This window comes from Crinia signifera, chromosome 8, assembly GCF_055691185.1.
Source record: "Crinia signifera chromosome 8, ASM5569118v1, whole genome shotgun sequence".
NCBI lineage: Eukaryota > Metazoa > Chordata > Amphibia > Anura > Myobatrachidae > Crinia > Crinia signifera.
This window is the reverse complement of record NC_139224.1, coordinates 7,805,299-7,824,902: the sequence shown is the minus strand read 5'-3', so window position 1 is coordinate 7,824,902 and position 19,604 is coordinate 7,805,299. Positions and strand designations below refer to the sequence as shown.

At 50.0% G+C, this 19,604-nt stretch overlaps 1 protein-coding gene across 1 annotated transcript in view; it reads right to left on the bottom strand.

The window, feature by feature from the left end:
• Positions 1–19,604, bottom strand: part of PLXND1 (plexin D1) — a 108,425-nt gene that overhangs the window by 33,141 nt on the left and 55,680 nt on the right. The window contains exons 12-25 of the mRNA XM_083155676.1: positions 18,741–18,910; positions 18,141–18,292; positions 16,569–16,668; positions 12,536–12,675; positions 12,272–12,442; positions 11,638–11,728; positions 11,208–11,480; positions 10,633–10,779; positions 8,679–8,793; positions 8,219–8,326; positions 6,862–6,974; positions 4,768–4,878; positions 1,769–1,899; positions 987–1,185 (exon numbers count right to left, since the gene is read on the bottom strand). Of these exons, the coding sequence (XP_083011802.1) occupies positions 987–1,185; positions 1,769–1,899; positions 4,768–4,878; positions 6,862–6,974; positions 8,219–8,326; positions 8,679–8,793; positions 10,633–10,779; positions 11,208–11,480; positions 11,638–11,728; positions 12,272–12,442; positions 12,536–12,675; positions 16,569–16,668; positions 18,141–18,292; positions 18,741–18,910 (2,021 nt within the window). The remainder of the gene's footprint in view (positions 1–986; positions 1,186–1,768; positions 1,900–4,767; positions 4,879–6,861; positions 6,975–8,218; positions 8,327–8,678; positions 8,794–10,632; positions 10,780–11,207; positions 11,481–11,637; positions 11,729–12,271; positions 12,443–12,535; positions 12,676–16,568; positions 16,669–18,140; positions 18,293–18,740; positions 18,911–19,604) is intronic.

Here is a 19,604-nt window from a genome sequence, read left to right as displayed (position 1 = left end):
TTCTGACAAAATCCTTCTTAGATGGACAAAACCATGTGCACTGCAGGGGGGCAGATGTAACATGTGCAGATAGAATTAGATTTGGGTGAGTTATTTTGTTTCTGTGCAGGGAAAATACTGACTGCTTTATTTTACACTGCAATATAGATCTCACTTTGAAGAAAAACCCCACCCAAATCTAATTCTCTCTGCACAAGTTACATCTGCCCCACCTGCAGTGCACATGGTTTTGTCCATCTAAGAAGGATTTTGTCAGAAAGAATGGACTAGAATAACCCCCTTAATGTGTTGACAATATGATCGAGACATTGGGCCAGATGTATCAAGCTTTAAAAACTGTTAAAATGGAGAGTAACAACCAGCCACTCAGCCCCCAACAGTCATTTTCCAAACCCAGTCTGTAGCATGGTAGTTAGGGGCTTATTGTCGGGTTGTTTATCCCTCTCCATTTTATCACTTTTTAAAGCTTGATACATCTGGCCCATTGTCTGTAAGCCATACGGATACCCAAAATATTCCCAAATCCCCCCCTACAGGGTGTCTTCTCGTCTGTATAATTAAACCAGGATCTCTATAAAATCATGGGGGAAATGTATTTAGCTTTGGAGGGAGATAAAGTACCAGCCAATCAGCTCCTAACAGACATGTTACAGGTGGATCAAAAAATGACAGTCAGGAGCTAAATGGTTGCTACTTATTCTCCATCCACTTTATCTCTCTCCAAGGGCCAGATGTACTAAGCTTGAAAAGTGATAAAACCACCAACCAATCAGCTCCTACCTAGCAGTCCTTTTACAAACTCAGTCTGTGACATGGCAGTTAGGAGCCAACTGGCTAGTGGTTTATCACTCTCCAGTACACAGAACCCAATCATCTGTCACTGATCTAGCACAGTAGTGGAACCTCTCCCCCTTATAACATGACACCGCAGGTGAAGCAGTGAACTGATCTCCGTGACCGCGTTTGGTCCTGTTTGAGCTCCGTACCCTGAGGCAGCTGTACATGCAGATGGACATCCAGTTGGTCAGCATCTTCTCCACCACGGATTCCGTTCGGCGGAGCATCAGCTTAGGGTTCTTGGGTGCGGAGGAGTCTATGAGGTCCACCAGCAGATCCTTCATGATACTTGTGTAATACTCCAGCTTCCCGTGTAGGGCGACAGTGAGCAGAGAGGCGAGGTTACACCTGAGCGCACCAATGGAGAAACAGTAGGCGGGGTCAGGTGCGGCGTGGCGGAAGTGTCAAAGTCGCTGTACGTCACACAGCGGAAGCAAGTGACACAGGTCCAGAGGCACTAAGCTTCAAAAGTGATAAACAGCCAGCCAATCAGCTCCTGCCTGTCATTTTTCAAACACAGCCTGTGACATGGCAGGTAGGAGCTGATTGGCTGTCTGTTTATCATTTTTGAAGCTTAGTGCATCTGGCCACAATGTATTATCAGCGAGGGACAGAATAAGATTTTGCAGAGAGAATTCACATCTGCAGACATGGAAGCTAAAATATCAAGCAGTGAAAAGAGTGAAGTTTCCCATAGCAACTAACCATCATTTCATAGAGGGTACCTGGAAGTTCATAGGTTGCTATGGAAGCCCATGGTTGCTATGAGCACATTTCCACTGGTGCATTTCCCAACTCTTCACTGTTTGATACAACAACCATGGTTATATGTATAAAGTCTCGCGGCAGGGACTATTTTCTTCATTCCTGTTAGGACGATTCCATCGTCACCGCTACATATACAGGCTGCAAAGAAGTCTGCTCACGGTACCTGTCTCGGACTGCGAAGTCCTTCTGCATCTCCACCGCATGGATAAAGGTGATCAGGAAGTGGCGGTTGCTGAGCAGCGTGGATAATGTCGCCATCCCTTCCTCCATATTGGTTCGCGAGCTCTCCGGTACCTGTCGCAGGAGAAACATTAACTAAAAACTGTTCTCAAATCTGTACTGCAGATACCCCCCACTGATAGGTGATCACCAGGTAAGCAGAACTGATGTACGGTAACCTACGGCAACCAACCAGATTTATTTATTTATTTATTTATTAACAGTTTCTTATATAGCGCATACATATTACGCAGCGCTTTACAGAGAATGCCAGCGTTCATCGGTCTGCTGGCGCTGAGGGTGACTGAAGCCTCGCCACAACATGGCAACCCTCCGCGGAGTAACCATGGAAATGCAACAGCTGGTAACCTGCCGCAGAAGTGCCATTAGTCCGTTCTAAGCCATATGCCAACGGGGCATTTCTTGGCCATCTTTATATGATACAGTGCCCGGTCTCTCTGAGAAAGAATCCCCTTATCGTGTGTTTCAGCTTTTACCTCAGCGTCGGTGGGTTTTGGCCAAAACAAATTACCGGGTGCATTTTCCTGTATTCCCTGCTCAGGATGTAACTAGGGGGCGACGCGTTTTGTTATTCACAGCTTATAACGCCAAGATGGGGAGGAAGGGGGGGGGGGGGGGGAGGTGTCGTCGCTAATCACATCACATAAACACACTGAGCACTTAATGAACCCTTAATTCCTTGCTGGGCTTAGAGACATCTCAGATTTCAGCAATATCCCTCGTACAGGATCCCCACTGTACCACGGGCATCCAGGGGACGTTGCCACGTCTTGTTCTGGTGCTGGGCATGCCAACAGAGCACTAAGAATGCTCTACCACTTGTACAGCATGCTGGGAGTTGTAGTTCCACACCAGCACCGACAATGTGTGTATGTCATCTACACCAATGGAATTCTCTGACAGTCGGTGAGGCTTAACCTACAATTTAGTCAACAATAACAGAAAGAGCCCCCACATCTGCTTTTTATCATTACAGAACGCAAGCACAAAGAATCCCAATTCTTTAATTACACATTCCAAGCCATTGTATCCCATCTGCTGGTACAGCGAGGGTCCTGTATACTGCAGTGATCGGTCTGTAATACAGAGGATGGACGCTAGGACTCCCTATTATATATGAGCGTCTCCCAGTGGGATGTCTGGAACCACTGATAGAAAACATCCACTACATCTATCCTGAGGGCGGAGGACACGACGTTACAGAGAGCGGACTGTGCAGGCATTGGGGATGCAATCAATATACCGGCAACCATTGGCATACAGTGAAAACACCGACATGTGCCAATGCCAATATCCACTGTGCCGACACAGTCCAAATGTTGACATTTAGATCGTCGACGCGTCAAAAAACGACATGAGTTTTTCTCTTTGAAACCTACTTGTTTTGACTTCACAATCCAAGTGAGCATAGAGTTAGATTATAATAGGTATAATCGAGGGGACACGCTAAACTTATACGGTGTCCGTGTCAACCTATGTCGGCATAGACACACCCAAAAATTCGACTTTTTGACACTTCAATATTTTAAATGTTGATATAATGTGCAGTATTCAACTGCACACAGCCGTGATTCCGCCGTCCTCCGTGTCTGCCGCCAGCCCTCCCTCTCACCCTATTCAACGTGTCAGGGGCTCGCTGCCCCTGATGGCGAAAATACCCAAATCCTGCATGCGCCCGCTACCCTCCCTCCAGCAGCCCGCCCTGCTACCAGCGGCGCCTCCTCCCGAAAGCACCCAATTCAGGAGCCAGAGATCTGCTGCTGCTGGTCCTCTTCCTCCTGGCCGGGCGCTCCCCCTCCCTGCTAGCACCTCATGCGCTACTGGGAGGCCACCGTCCTGCCTGCTGCCGTCCCCTCTGTACCAGTGTGTGACCATGCTGCGTCTGGCGCTGCCGTCTTTGCTGCGCTACTAGCAGGTAACTTGGAACAGCCTTCTCCCATGCTGTAAGCTGCGGCTCCTGTCAGGGACACATCATGGGGCTGATGGCACCAGTGTCCGTGTGTGTATCATGTACGTGTGCAGGGGCTGCCCAGCTGTGGTGTAACTGCGACCTGTACTCTGTAATGGGCATTATACGTGGCCTTATGGATTTGTTCCCTCATGTTAATAAGGGAAGTAGCTGAATTTACTTCTTCATATACCATCTGGGTGCACCCTGTGCGGCTGCTAATGCTTCTCTATTCTGGGGCTCAGTGCAGGAGTACGTGCGGTACAGAGTTCCGGGGTTGGTGTTCGCTTTGTGTAATCTATGTGCAGTACTCAAATGCATGGGGGAAAAAAATTACAACCAAAAAAATATATATATATATTAATGTGGCGCTTGTAAAGAAATAAAATAATCAGGATCCTTCAAGTAATAAATAAACCGACTTGTAGACATCCAAAAAAATCAATAAAAAACATTTATTTTAGAAGTAGTAATTTCAGTTCACTAAAAAAGATGTGGAGAGGAAAATGGCGAACTGGACCAAAAAACAAAGAGCGAACGCCGTTCACCATTTTAGCACTGAATACACTTTTGGCGAACTACACTAAATTCCCCATAGAAAAATAACAGCGAATAGCGGCGACTATAAAACGGCGAACACGCCGACGCTCGCTGTTCACTTTTGGTGAACATGGGAGCGTTGAATACGGCGAACATCTTTGGCGATATAATTCACTGAAAAAAAAACCGGCAAACAAAGAGCATTGCATACTGCCAATTAATTACGACATTTTGGCCGCGTCGGCGTAATGAATGTTGGCATTTTGAACATGTCGGTATTTTGACTGTATTACGGTATTATGGGATGGGCGAAATGAGGGGGTTTCTGGTACCCTAAATATAAAACTTTTTTGGAGTTTGTAATTCAATAGTAAATATTGGAAAAATAGCACAAAGCTGCTTCCAGGTTCAATGGCAGCAAATCTGATGCTCACCTTCCATTCTACGCAGAGCAGCGGGTGCGTCTCTAGGACCTGGTGGTTGACCAGCTGGGAGCTGAAGTTCTGGGTGGGCAGAATGGAACGTTCTTCATAAAGGGAGGAGCACTGTAAACAAAGATACAAATACACTTTGTATATTAGTTATTGCATAACAATGTATAACCACAAGGCTGCGCTACATTATATGACAACTTGGCCACTAGGGGGCAGTGGTATGTGCAGGGAGAGAAAGCAAATGCAGCAAAGTAACTGGGCAAAACAGTGATGTACTGCAGGGGGGCAGATGTATCATGTGCAGAGAGATTAGAAGTGGGAGGGGCATGTTCTAACCGGAACGAAGCTGCAGTGTAAGAAAAAAACCTGTCCAGCATGTGTTTGCTACATGCAAATGCAGCCAGTATTTACCCTGCATGCAAACATAACACACATATTTGCCCCACCTGGCAGTGCAGCAAAGTTTGTCCAGGTTCAAAGTTGAACTCTTGTTTTTGCTTTATTATACTTTAGAATCACCCCAAAATGTGCAACTTTAATGAAGGGGTAGTTTTACCAATAAACGCATTTGCATTGGGATCTGGGGGCGATATTAGCACCTACAATCACAACAGACCTTCATTTTGTTTTGCAAGATGCAGTCGTCAGATATCGGCAAACTTTTTCCATCGTCGATATACTTTCAGTGAACGCGACTTTTACCAATCGCATTTCCTAGTCTGTGTTTCTCACTGAAGTGTTTCTGTCACAATGTCAGAAGTGTTTGTTTCTGTCAGCCCCTGAGACGCAGCACAGAAGTGCCAGGCGGACACAGACCAGAGCAGGACTGTGCGGTTTCCATAGGGGCAAAGGCCGAAGCCAACAGATGAAACGCTCGGTGTATATTGCAGCGTGGCCTGGAGCCAGCTCCGGAGTTTCCCGCTCATTTCTATGTCACCTATAGATTTCTATCGTTACCCTGTGTCTGCTCCAGGGACCCTGACTGGCAATATATTAGAACACTTAGACTTTCCCAGAGTCACATTGTGGTACAGAGGCACGTGGCTCTCTTCAGTTTCAGCTGAGTGTATAAAGATGCCACGTGAAGACCACGTCAGACATGTATTTATTTCTGAATAGTCATCACTTTGTTCCTGCGACCGTTCTCTCTTCCTCTTACCATTTCCTCTCACTCAGATTAACCACCCTGGTGCCACGTGAAATCTCACTTGTGGAGGATGTATTAAGCCTTCGAGAAGAGATAAAGTCTGAATCAACCAATGAACTTGGACACTGCACTTTATCTCTCTCTTGATACATGGTCTAAGCTTGAACCAGGGTACATAGAACAATTATTGTTATCAGATGGGGATTTTTGGTTCTATCATCTTTATATATGTCTAGCGTCCATGTGACTCCAAAACACTGCCATCTCTTGGCAGCAAGTGAAACTACATCTACTAGCTTTCGAAGCATTTGCTTTGTGCAGCCTTTACTAGTAAATGAAATCCTGCAAGGCTCTGTGTGGACATAGGGCCTGATTCAGCAGGGGCCAGTTATGGGAAGCTTTGGCCCTCCAGCTGTTCTTAAACTACACATCCCATGTAGCATGGCCAAATATCACAACTGTAGCAGAGCATGCTGGGATGTGTAATTCAAAAACAGCTGGAGGGCCAAAGGTCGCCCATTGCTTGTTTATACGATTATCACGATGTTCCACTAGAACTCCGATTTCATCTGTGTAACCCACTGTGCCTCGCTGTAAGTACGTTGGCAGCAGAACCTGACTGGAGCAATGGGGAGCTCCTGCTCACCTGGAACAGAAAGGTGCCCACTCAATCTGTAAAAGGGGGCATTTATGTCCTGTGCCACCCTCCTATGGGCAGTAAGGCGCTAATGGGGGCTTAGTGGGGAGGAGCAGCAGGTGATAGGTGGGAAGCCTGTTATCCTATTGGGTAGAATATAACTCCGTCTCTGTGGCCTTGTATGGACCTAGAGCAGAGGTAAGTACTCTCTCCAGCACAATAATACATCCTGCCCACAGACGCCCCCTTCAGCCAGGCTCGCCCTGCTTCTGTGTGTGACACCACCTCATTGTCAGGGTGTGGGACTGACCTTCGGGAAGAAGGTGCGCGTCACAAAATGCTTGTACTCCAGGAAGGGGATTCCCTGGCTGCGGTTCAGCTCCTTGGTCAGGTCGGTCATATCGGTCTGCAGCTCCGCAAATCCTACAGGGAGAAGACACTAATGACATCATCGTCCCACTGAGGTAACTATAAACCGATGTATCCCTGAGGTTTGGAAGTAAGCACTGATCCCTACAGCTGCCAATGATCCCTACAGCTAGCACTGTCTACTGCCATCACTGATCCCTACAGCTAGCACTGTCTACTACCAGCACTGATCCCTACAGCTGGCACTGTCTACTACCAGCACTGATCCCTACAGCTTGATCTGTCTACTACCAGCACTGATCCCTACAGCTGGCACTGCCTACTACCAGCACCGATCCCTACAGCTGACATTGCCTACTACCAGCACTGATCCCTACAGCTGGCACTGCCTACTACCAGCACTGATCCCTACAGCTGGCACTGTCTACTACCAGCACTGATCCCTACAGCTTGATCTGTCTACTACCAGATCCCTACAGCTGGCACTGCCTACTACCAGCACCGATCCCTACAGCTGACATTGCCTACTACCAGCACTGATCCCTACAGCTGGCACTATCTACTACCAGCACTGATCCCTACAGCTGTCACTGCCTACTACCATCACTGATCCCTACAGCTGGCACTATCTACTACCAGCACTGATCCCTACAGCTGGCACTGCCTACTACCATCACTGATCCCTACAGCTGGCACTATCTACTACCAGCACTGATCCCTACAGCTTGATCTGCCTACTACCAGCACTGATCCCTACAGCTGGCACTGCCTACTACCAGCACCGATCCCTACAGCTGACACTGCCTACTACCAGCACTGATCCCTACAGCTGACACTGCCTACTACCAGCACCGATCCCTACAGCTGACACTGCCTACTACCAGCACTGATCCCTACAGCTGGCACTGCCTACTACCAGCACCGATCCCTACAGTTGACACTGCCTACTACCAGCACTGATCCCTACAGCTGGCACTGCCTACAACCAGCGACGATCCCTACAGCTGGCACTGTCTACCATCAGCACTGATCCCTACAGCTGGCACTGCCTACTACCAGCACCGATCCCTACAGCTGACACTGCCTACTACCAGCACTGATCCCTACAGCTGGCACTGCCTACAACCAGCGCCGATCCCTACAGCTGACATACTGTGACCAATGCATAAGCTCAGACTATTCATTAATGACTCTTGTGCGATTAGATGATCTTCATGTGACAGTTGTGTTATCTCTCCTGACAGTGACACTCCTGTCACCTCTGACCTGCAGGACGCCAGAGGGACCCTTCCAGTTACCTTTTCTTATCTCCTCCCGGATCTGGGATTCCATCTCTTCCATTTGCACCAGTGTCTTCTGCCAGTAGCGTTCCGCTCTCCGACTCTTGGTGCAGAAGACAAACAGAGCTAGAGGAAGAGGGTACAAGTGTGAGCCGCAACCTGGTGCACATAGGGGGGGTACAGATAAGACAGCACGCCCCTTTATCCAGGGAGAATTACAAACATCTAGTGTCCAATGACTTCCGCAGGGGATGTCCCACCATTTTTAACTTATTTTCCTATTATTCTATACAACCTTAACACACATAACAGGGCATTAGCCTGTTATGCCATTGCCCCTTCACCACATATACAGAACACATTCGGAAGTCATGTGACACTAGTGACCTCGGCACTCTCCAGAATGGCTCCAGGGTCCTGTCTGAGGTTGGGTAAGTTCTAGAGCAGTAGCATGGTTGGACCAGGAGCTGACACTCACCCACCACAGAGAGCAGTAACAGTATACTGCAGATGACTATAGACACGATGATGGGGGTGTCTATCCCTACCAAATTCAGCATGGCGATCGTCTGGTTAAGTTTGCCCACTTGAATCTGTGGAGAAAGACAAACACTGAAGTGAAGTGACTGTGTGGAGACTGCCCAGCTGTAGAGCGCGGGATGAGAGACAGAACCTCAGGCAGACGGGAGCCATGCGGCTGTCACAGCGGCTGGATGTGACTCACACTCGTCACTAGGAATGACAGCCTTACATTACTGCAGGACATAATAATATCTGTGACTGTAGGAGGCGGAAAAAAGCTGCAGCTCCAGCCACAGATTCTCCCTCAGTGTGTGATCGATGGAGAATCTGTGAGCGATTAAGCGACTGAGACTGCAACCACGTCACTCCTCCCATAGCCACGCCCATGAAGAGGTACAAACATGCGTCTAAAGAGAAGTCGCCAAGTCAGTTCCCAGCACCCGCCCAGGATTGACCAATACATTTTCTGCATCACAGTCGGTCCTTCAGCTATGCAAGCTAACACTATGGGACCCCTGCGCTGTGCCACTAATACCCCCTTCACACCGGCCATCCAGCAATTACCCGGCATTTTCGAGTGCTGGGTCATTTTGCTGGGTGAAGCCTGGCCCCAATTCACACCAGAAGCAAATTACCAGTTTAAAGCTTTTCAACCCGGGAATTTGCTGAAAAACCTGGGATTTTCTTTGGTGTGAAGGGGTCAACACGGGTCTTAATCCCGGCACTCCAACCCTGGTCAAGAACAGGGTCAGAGTGCTGGGATTTAAGACCCATGTTGACCCTTTCACACCACAGAAAAACCCGGGTTTTTCAGCAAATTTCCGGGTTGAAAATCTTTAACCCGGGAATTTGCTTCTGGTCTGAACGGTGTATTAGACACATGCACAGAAAAAAAACATTGACATCATGACTAGTGCACCACCCAAAATCAGGGCCCGAGTAATGACATAAGACTGGTATGAATTAAAAGACCTTAAATCACTTTAGAAGATGTATATTCTGAGATTATGTCTGATCTCTATAATTCATTAAAAACATCAATACGGGCACTTAAGAGGGAACAGAAGAGTGTGGCTATTTGGTTATCGCCTTATAATAACTGCAAAGAGCCTGGGTGCAGGGAAGCCCATAAGCAAGACAAAGGGGACCTTATTTTTCAAAGAAATGACATGTAATCTAATAAACATCACTGTAAAGGGGAAAGAAAAATAAACATTTTCATAAAACAATTAAGAAAGAACATTAAGGTCATCAACATTACAAGCGAACAACACCCCCCCCCCCCCACGCATTGCCTGACTGTACCCCCACCACGCCGCACAGTGGGGGTTTTCGGCTCCTCGCCTCTCTTACAGTAAAACGATTCAATCATTCTACCCGGCTGCAAATTTCGGGGATAACCCAGCCAAGAATAGAGAACAAGGACTATTTTCATCGCTCTCTTCCTCCCTGTGCAGTCCCAGAGGTCACGGATGGGAACATGTGACCGGCCTATCAGTCATCCAGCTCTGGGTCATCCCAAGACAGACAACGTTACTGATCAGTCCGGTTATCACAAGTCTAATGTGCCGTCAGCGGGAACATTAACACTGATTGGATTTATAGACCGCAGGGTCTGCGCTGGTAATTAGCCACAGCCTATCGCTGTAGGCGTCTCATTGCTCCTCTGAGCTGCTGCTGCGTTACACCTATCTGGTCAGCGGAATGCTATCTGACCGCGATCAGTACACCAGCCTGTAACATTACATAGTTATCACATAGTGTAACAGAAATCTGAGATTCCGGCTCACAATGCTAGAGATCACCAAGATGACTATAACAAAGCGGGGAGTTAGGGTGATAGTTTATGGTGAGAAGATCCAGGACATGGTGGGACCTAGATGAAAGGTCCAGCTCTGACCGCTGCTCACCGTGACGGGCTGGTAGCGTTCCGAGCTCAGAGACTCGTTGATGCTGCAGTGAATGACTTTATCATTGGACACGATCAGCTCGCAGGGCGTCCGTCCAACCTTCACCTGATACTCATTGGCTTTCAGGCCAAGATCATCGTGTTCTTTCTGTAGGACAACCAACCAAACAAGACCCGGTTAAGGACAGTAAAATATAGAACAGTTAGCATTGTACACCAGACATGTTTCATTTGGCTGATCCCCAATGCTGGGGATATTGTAGGTACTTCCCTCCACATTTGTAGGATAAAGTACATAGGGGGTTCAAGACTCATCTTCTGGGTCCCCCCCACCCCCTTTGTCGGTCTTCTGATCAACGGCATCCTAAGTACCCGACCCATTGAAGTGTCTTACGTTCATTTGCACATCTAGTTATTTTTTTTATTATATTTTAGATATATTATTTATATGTTTGTTACATATGTCAATCAAACAATATTAATTAGTCTAACAACCAATTGTATCAGAACGCCCTACAGTTGCTGGTTAAGTAACATTAAGGGTTAGGGTATATGTGGGGACCACGGATTCCTTACATGTATGGCCAAAGTCAGGGGCTCCCCAACATGATGTTTGATCAGCTTTTCCTTCTTGGCCATAAAGAACAACGGGTCGGGCTGGTACTCCAGGCTGAACCCGCTGTTGGCAGTCTCCTCCGCATCCGTGTCATTGCCAAGATCCTTATGATCATCAGACAGGTAGAGGCCATTGATGCAGAAGTCCAAACTGAAGTTCTTCTTCTCCAGGGTGGCGTTTGGGGCAGCCGGAGAGGGGCAGGTGATCATTACGTCACTGTGGACCGTGCAGTCCTAGGAGACAGGGGTAAGAGGCCGTCAGGTCTCCAAAAGATTTATGTCTGCCTTTTACCCAATTCATCAAAGCTCAGGCCTCGGCTGTCGGCATTAATGACCGGTTCACCGGGAAGTGATCGTCTAGTTTTACGGGTCTAGTAACACGGACACTTACCACCTGTTCTCCCTTATGATCTTTTATCTTCAATTTTAGGTCCTGCACCAGGTCAAATTTTTCTCCGATCAGGGTGATGATCCGGCCGCCACTAAACACAACACAAAAGAGTTTGTGCGCATGCCAACATAGAGGAAACACATCTACCAGGGCAAAATAAACACCAATCCCCAAACTGCCCAAGCTTGCCCACTCTCCACCCAAACACGTCCACCCCGTGAAGCAGAATCGTCTCATGGAAGTAGGTACCTCCTGCTTTAGTAGTGATCCATTCTGAGTCCGAGGATGAAGCATGGGATCACTGTGGCACCCATGGGGTCACGCAAGCATTGCAGACCCATGTAATAAGACAGGAAATCGCCATCCAATGGTAGAGATCTTGGCCTGCAGCGATACGCCTCCGTTTTCACAACAGGCTCCCTCCCACCCTCAACCAATCAGCTTTGAGGTAGCTTTATAAGTACTTTCTATAAAACAATGCTTGCCATGGGGACGTCTTTATGTCCATTTTCATTGCTTGATACTGTACATCACCCCCCATAAGAACTACATATGTACTGCAGCGTCAATAACTCATCCGCGGCATTACAGAGCTGACAAGACACGATACAGAGAATACGCGGGACCGCCTCACCTCGCGTGACTTCTCCTAGGCTCAATGTTTGCGATCACCGGGTTTTCCATGTACTGGAAGCTGAGGCTGTCATTCAGACATGATTTCCCCTCAAACTTGACACAGACCGGAGCGTTTATGAGCTGGCCTCCGATAGCTGGTACGGTGCACCGGATGCTGCTCTCCGTGCGCCTGGGAAAATACAAAAGTAAGATAGAGGGCGAATCTGTGATAAGGGAGTCGGTTCCAATGTCAGATGGTACAGGCAGCCTGTAAGCAGCTCACATGAGGTCTCCGCACTCCAGGATGTTATTGAACAAGACATGAACTTCTCCACCGATATCCAGGTTTCTCCCAGAGATGGTGAGTTTCGTCCCTCCAGCTCGAGGGCCCAGACCGGGAAACATAGAGAGCACTTCCGGTTCCTGCACATAACGGGAAAGAAGAGGTGAAAATGGGCCCAGAAAGAAACGCTGCAAAATCTTTTCAATTACTTTTGTCAAATGAAAACCATACAGGACGCCTCATGGCTGTCGCTATGCACCGTACCGCTTTCCTGTCGCTATACACCGTACCGCTGCTTTCCTGTCCCTATGCACCGTACCGCTTTCCTGTCTCTATGCATTGTACCGCTTTCCTGTCGCTATGCACCGTACCGCTTTCCTGTCACTATGCACCGTACCGCTTTCCTGTGACTATGCACCGTACCGCTTTCCTGTCGCTATGCATCGTACCGCTTTCCTGTCGCTATGCACCGTACCGCTTTCCTGTTCCTATGCACCGTACCGCTTTCCTGTCTCTATGCACCGTACCGCTTTCCTGTCACTATGCACCGTACCGCTTTCCTGTCTCTATGCACCATACCGCTTTCCTGTCCCTATGCACCGTACCGCTTTCCTGTCCCTATGCACCGTACCGCTTTCCTGTCTCTATGCATTGTACCGCTTTCCTGTCGCTATGCACCGTACCGCTTTCCTGTCACTATGCACCGTACCGCTTTCCTGTCGCTATGCACCGTACCGCTTTCCTGTCGCTATGCACCGTACCGCTTTCCTGTCCCTATGCACCGTACCGCTTTCCTGTCACTATGCACCGTACCGCTTTCCTGTCCCTATGCACCGTACCGCTTTCCTGTCACTATGCACCGTACCGCTTTCCTGTCTCTATGCACCGTACCGCTTTCCTGTCGCTATGCACCGTACCGCATTCCTGTCACTATGCACCGTACCGCTTTCCTGTCTCTATGCACCATACCGCTTTCCTGTCCCTATGCACCGTACCGCTTTTCTGTCCCTATGCACCGTACCGCTTTCCTGTCGCTATGCACCGTACCGCTTTCCTGTCGCTATGCACCGTACCGCTTTCCTGTCGCTATGCACCGTACCGCTTTCCTGTCGCTATGCACCGTACCGCTTTCCTGTCTCCATGCATTGTACCGCTTTCCTGTCCCTATGCACCGTACCGCTTTCCTGTCGCTATGCACCGTACCGCTTTCCTGTCGCTATGCACCGTACCGCTTTCCTGTCGCTATGCACCGTACCGCTTTCCTGTCGCTATGCACCGTACCGCTTTCCTGTCGCTATGCACCGTACCGCTTTCCTGTCGCTATGCACCGTACCGCTTTCCTGTCGCTATGCACCGTACCGCTTTCCTGTTGCTATGCACCGTACCGCTTTCCTGTCTCTATGCATTGTACCGCTTTCCTGTCCCTATGCACTGTACCGCTTTCCTGTCTCTATGCATTGTACCGCTTTCCTGTCGCTATGCACCGTACCGCTTTCCTGTGACTATGCACCGTACCGCTTTCCTGTCACTAAGGACCGTACCGCTTTCCTGTCGCTATGCCCCGTACCGCTTTCCTGTCACTATGCACCGTACCGCTTTCCTGTCGCTATGCACCGTACCGCTTTCCTGTCTCTATGCACCGTACCGCTTTCCTGTCCCTATGCACCGTACCGCTTTCCTGTCTCTATGCACCGTACCGCTTTCCTGTCCTTATGCACCGTACCGCTTTCCTGTCGCTATGCACCGTACCGCTTTCCTGTGACTATGCACCGTACCGCTTTCCTGTCACTAAGGACCGTACCGCTTTCCTGTCTCTATGCACCGTACCGCTTTCCTGTTCCTATGCACCGTACCGCTTTCCTGTCACTATGCACCGTACCGCTTTCCTGTCCCTATGCACTGTACCGATTTCCTGTCGCTATACAGCGTAACTATTTCCTGTCCCTATGCACAGTACCGCTTTCCTGTCCCTATGCACTGTACCGCTTTCCTGTCGCTATACAGCGTACCGCTTTCCTGTCCTTATGCAGCGTACCGCTTTCCTGTCTCTATGCATTGTACCGCTTTCCTGTCGCTATGCACCGTACCGCTTTCCTGTCGCTATGCACCGTACCGCTTTCCTGTTCCTATGCACCGTACCGCTTTCCTGTCCCTATGCACCGTACCTATTTCCTGTCACTATGCATGTACCGCTTTCCTGTTCCTATGCAGTGTACCGCTTTCCTGTTCCTATGCACCGTACCGCTTTCCTGTCGCTATGCACCGTACCGCTTTCCTGTCGCTATGCACCGTACCGCTTTCCTGTTCCTATGCAGTGTACCGCTTTCCTGTTCCTATGCACCGTACCGCTTTCCTGTCGCTATGCACCGTACCGCTTTCCTGTCGCTATGCACCGTACCGCTTTCCTGTTCCTATGCACCGTACCGCTTTCCTGTCCCTATGCACCGTACCGCTTTCCTGTCGCTATGCACCGTACCGCTTTCCTGTCGCTATGCACCGTACCGCTTTCCTGTCTCTATGCATTGTACCGCTTTCCTGTCGCTATGCACCGTACCGCTTTCCTGTCGCTATGCACCGTACCGCTTTCCTGTCGCTATGCACCGTACCGCTTTCCTGTCGCTATGCACCGTACCGCTTTCCTGTCTCTATGCATTGTACCGCTTTCCTGTCCCTATGCACTGTACCGCTTTCCTGTCTCTATGCATTGTACCGCTTTCCTGTCGCTATGCACCGTACCGCTTTCCTGTCGCTATGCACCGTACCGCTTTCCTGTCACTAAGGACCGTACCGCTTTCCTGTCGCTATGCCCCGTACCGCTTTCCTGTCACTATGCACCGTACCGCTTTCCTGTCCCTATGCACTGTACTGCTTTCCTGTCGCTATGCACCGTACCGCTTTCCTGTCGCTATGCACCGTACCGCTTTCCTGTCCCTATGCACCGTACCGCTTTCCTGTCCCTATGCACCGTACCGCTTTCCTGTCGCTATGCACCGTACCGCTTTCCTGTCCCTATGCACCGTACCGCTTTCCTGTCCCTATGCACCGTACCGCTTTCCTGTCCCTATGCACCGTACCGCTTTCCTGTCCTTATGCACCGTACCGCTTTCCTGTCTCTATGCACCGTACCGCTTTCCTGTCCCTATGCACCGTACCGCTTTCCTGTTGCTATGCACCGTACCGCTTTCCTGTCCCTATGCACCGTACCGCTTTCCTGTCCCTATGCACCGTACCGCTTTCCTGTCCCTATGCACCGTACCGCTTTCCTGTCCTTATGCACCGTACCGCTTTCCTGTCTCTATGCACCGTACCGCTTTCCTGTCCCTATGCACCGTACCGCTTTCCTGTCCCTATGCACCGTACCGCTTTCCTGTTGCTATGCACCGTACCGCTTTCCTGTCCCTATGCACCGTACCGCTTTCCTGTCCCTATGCACCGTACCGCTTTCCTGTCCCTATGCACCGTACCGCTTTCCTGTCGCTATGCACCGTACCGCTTTCCTGTCCCTATGCACCGTACCGCTTTCCTGTCCCTATGCACCGTACCGCTTTCCTGTCCCTATGCACCGTACCGCTTTCCTGTCGGTATGCACCGTACCGCTTTACTGTCCCTATGCACCGTACCGCTTTCCAGTCGCTATGCATCGTACCGCTTTCCTGTCCCTATGCACCGTACCGCTTTCCTGTCGCTATGCACCGTACCACTTTCCTGTCCCTATGCACCGTACCGCTTTCCTGTCCCTATGCACCGTACTGCTTTCCTGTCCCTATGCACCGTACCGCTTTCCTGTCCCTATGCACCGTACCGCTTTCCTGTCCCTATGCACCGTACCGCTTTTCTGTCCCTATGCACTGTACCGCTTTCCTGTCCCTATGCACCGTACCGCTTTCCTGTCCTTATGCAGCGTACCGCTTTCCTGTTCCTATGCACCGTACCGCTTTCCTGCCGCTATGCTATAGTATCACGGTAACGGTAATCACTGTACTTAGCACATGTCACCCATTCTATCTGTTTAACTTCCTACCGTAAATCTTACCAGATAAGTGTATTTCTCTTTCGAGTGACTGCCTCCATTTACATCCACCGTCACCCAGTCACTGCCCTCCATAGGGGACGCTCCGGTCATACACACAATCCTGGAAAAAGAGACAACAATCCCTGTATTATTATAAACTGTTCATGGGCGATATCTCAATTACTTTTCTTTATAGTAAAGGGCATTTTACATTTAATGTCCGGAACACAGACACGTGCTTGGTGGCCGGTACACAGGCACGTGCTTGGTGGCCGGTACACAGGCACGTGCTTGGTGGCAGGTACACAGGCACGTGGTTGGTGGCAGGTACACAGGCACGTGGTTGGTGGCCGGTACACAGACACGTGCTTGGTGGCCGGTACACAGACACGTGCTTGGTGGCCGGTACACAGACACGTGCTTGGTGGCCGGTACACAGGCAAGTGCTTGGTGGCCGGTACACAGACACGTGCTTGGTGGCCGGTACACAGACACGTGCTTGGTGGCCGGTACACAGACACGTGCTTGGTGGCCGGTACACAGACACGTGCTTAGTGGCCGGTACACAGACACGTGCTTGGTGGCCGGTACACAGACACGTGCTTGGTGGCCGGTACACAGACACGTGCTTGGTGGCCGGTACATAGACAAGTGCTTGGTGGCCGGTACACAGGCAAGTGCTTGGTGGCCGGTACACAGACACGTGCTTGGTGGCCGGTACACAGACACGTGCTTGGTGGCCGGTACACAGACACGTGCTTGGTGGCCGGTACACAGACACGTGCTTAGTGGCCGGTACACAGACACGTGCTTGGTGGCCGGTACACAGACACGTGCTTGGTGGCCGGTACACAGACACGTGCTTGGTGGCCGGTACATAGACAAGTGCTTGGTGGCCGGTACACAGATATGTGCTTGGTGGCCGGTACACAGACACGTGCTTGGTGGCCGGTACACAGACACGTGCTTTATGGCCGGTACACAGACACGTGCTTGGTGGCCGGTACACAGACACGTGCTTGGCGGCCGGTACACAGACACGTGCTTGGTGGCCGGTACATAGATATGTGCTTGGTGGCCGGTACATAGATATGTGCTTGGTGGCCGGTACACAGACACGTGCTTGGTGGCCGGTACACAGGCACGTGCTTGGTGGCCGGTACACAGACACATGCTTGGTGGCCGGTACACAGACACGTGCTTGGTGGCCGGTACACAGACACGTGCTTGGTGGCCGGTACACAGACACGTGCTTGGTGGCCGGTACATAGATATGTGCTTGGTGGCCGGTACACAGACATGTGCTTGGCGGCCGGTACACAGACACGTGCTTGGTGGCCGGTACACAGACACGTGCTTGGTGGCCGGTACACAGACACATGCTTGGCGGCCGGTACACAGACACGTGCTTGGCGGCCGGTACACAGACACGTGCTTGGTGGCCGGTACACAGACACGTGCTTGGTTTACATGAACTTATATGTATAAGTAAAAGTTCAAGGAAAGCCAAGATGACAAAGACGTCCCATCCAAGACGGAGGAGAAAAAGCCGAGCAAGTGCATAAATGGTGATATATCGAACGTTATACTCACTTATCAGACACCAGATAGTCCTCCACGATCGGGACACAAGAGATGTTTCCAATTCTGATCTTGTTGACAATGTCTTCATATCGGCTTCCGAGGTTGCGTCCTTGTATAGTGAGCAATGTGCCACCAAACAGGGGCCCATTCACCGGCTCAATCTGTAGGGAGTAAAAAAGGAACACGCAGGACTATTAAATGCACAGGGCCACAAAGCTTATAGGCACAGCCAGTGGTGGAACTACAGAGGGTCCGGCCACAATGGGGCCTGGCGATGTTGGGTTACCCTCCTAAGCCACTCTTCTACCAGAAAACCCAGCTCTGCTCTGAAAACAGTGGAGCAGAGACCCCAGCCTCCCACGTGACCAGGAGAGGACTCTGTTCAGGAAAATTGGAGGCATTGCAAGGCCCCAGCCAAAATATGGCTGTCCCAGGGACGCTCTGTTCTGTCTTTTTCTCAGGGCCACAGGGAGTAACCAAGGGCCATTAATAATGCAACATATTTATAGGTTCAATTTATGTTACCAGATTTACCTACAGTCAAAATCCCAATGGTCAAAATGATGACAATCATAATGCCCCCCCCCCCATCATCCCCACAGGTATTACCTTCCTGATCTCTGGGGGTGGGCAGCTGTTCTTGGAGGAATCACTGGCAGATTCACTACTCAGCCTGCAGGTGGCGCTGCTCTCAGACCACGAGCAGTAGTGTTTCAGATACGTCCGCCCAATGCACCGCGAGCAGTCTGTGGTTTCCGCTGCGCAGTTATATACTTCAACTGGAAGGAAGAAATACACAGGTACTCACAGGCCCAGCTTACGCCACTACAGAGCAAGGGACGGCAAGAAAATGTTTGCAGGAACAGAGTAACTTTAAAGTGGAACTAGGGAGAAAATACAAATTCTAAAGGCCAGCAGGCCAAAACCAATACTCAAGGCCTGGGTCAAGGCTCCGCCCCTGAGGAGCCCACTGCTTTCCAACTGTGGCCCCTGGCCTATGCATGATCAGGTAGGCAGCTGTTAGGCTACAGCGGTACTGCCGGGCCCTTGCACAATTTTGGTTGCAGGGCCCAGACATGCGCTCTAGCCTGTGTGGGTGCAGGGGTGCGCTGTAATTCCTAGAGATGAGCGAGCGCTGCTGCAGTCACCCCAGCTGTAATACAAAGGGTGGGATAAAGCATGTGTTCCCTGCACTGTGGTGAGCGAGGTGAGCGAGCGCTGCTGCAGTCAGCCCAGCTGTAATACAAAGGGTGGGATAAAGCATGTGTTCCCTGCACTGTGGTGAGGAGAACAATGGAGGGAGAGTATGTGCATAGGAAGCTTCTGCGGGTTGGAGACAGATGATGGTTTCAATTAAAACATTCTGCATCCAGTTCATATTGGGAAGTAGGATTTGCCAAATATTCAAAATACAGCTGTAGGTTACTAAGGCAAAATAAACAGGATTCAAAGCCAGATTATAAGGGAATAGCA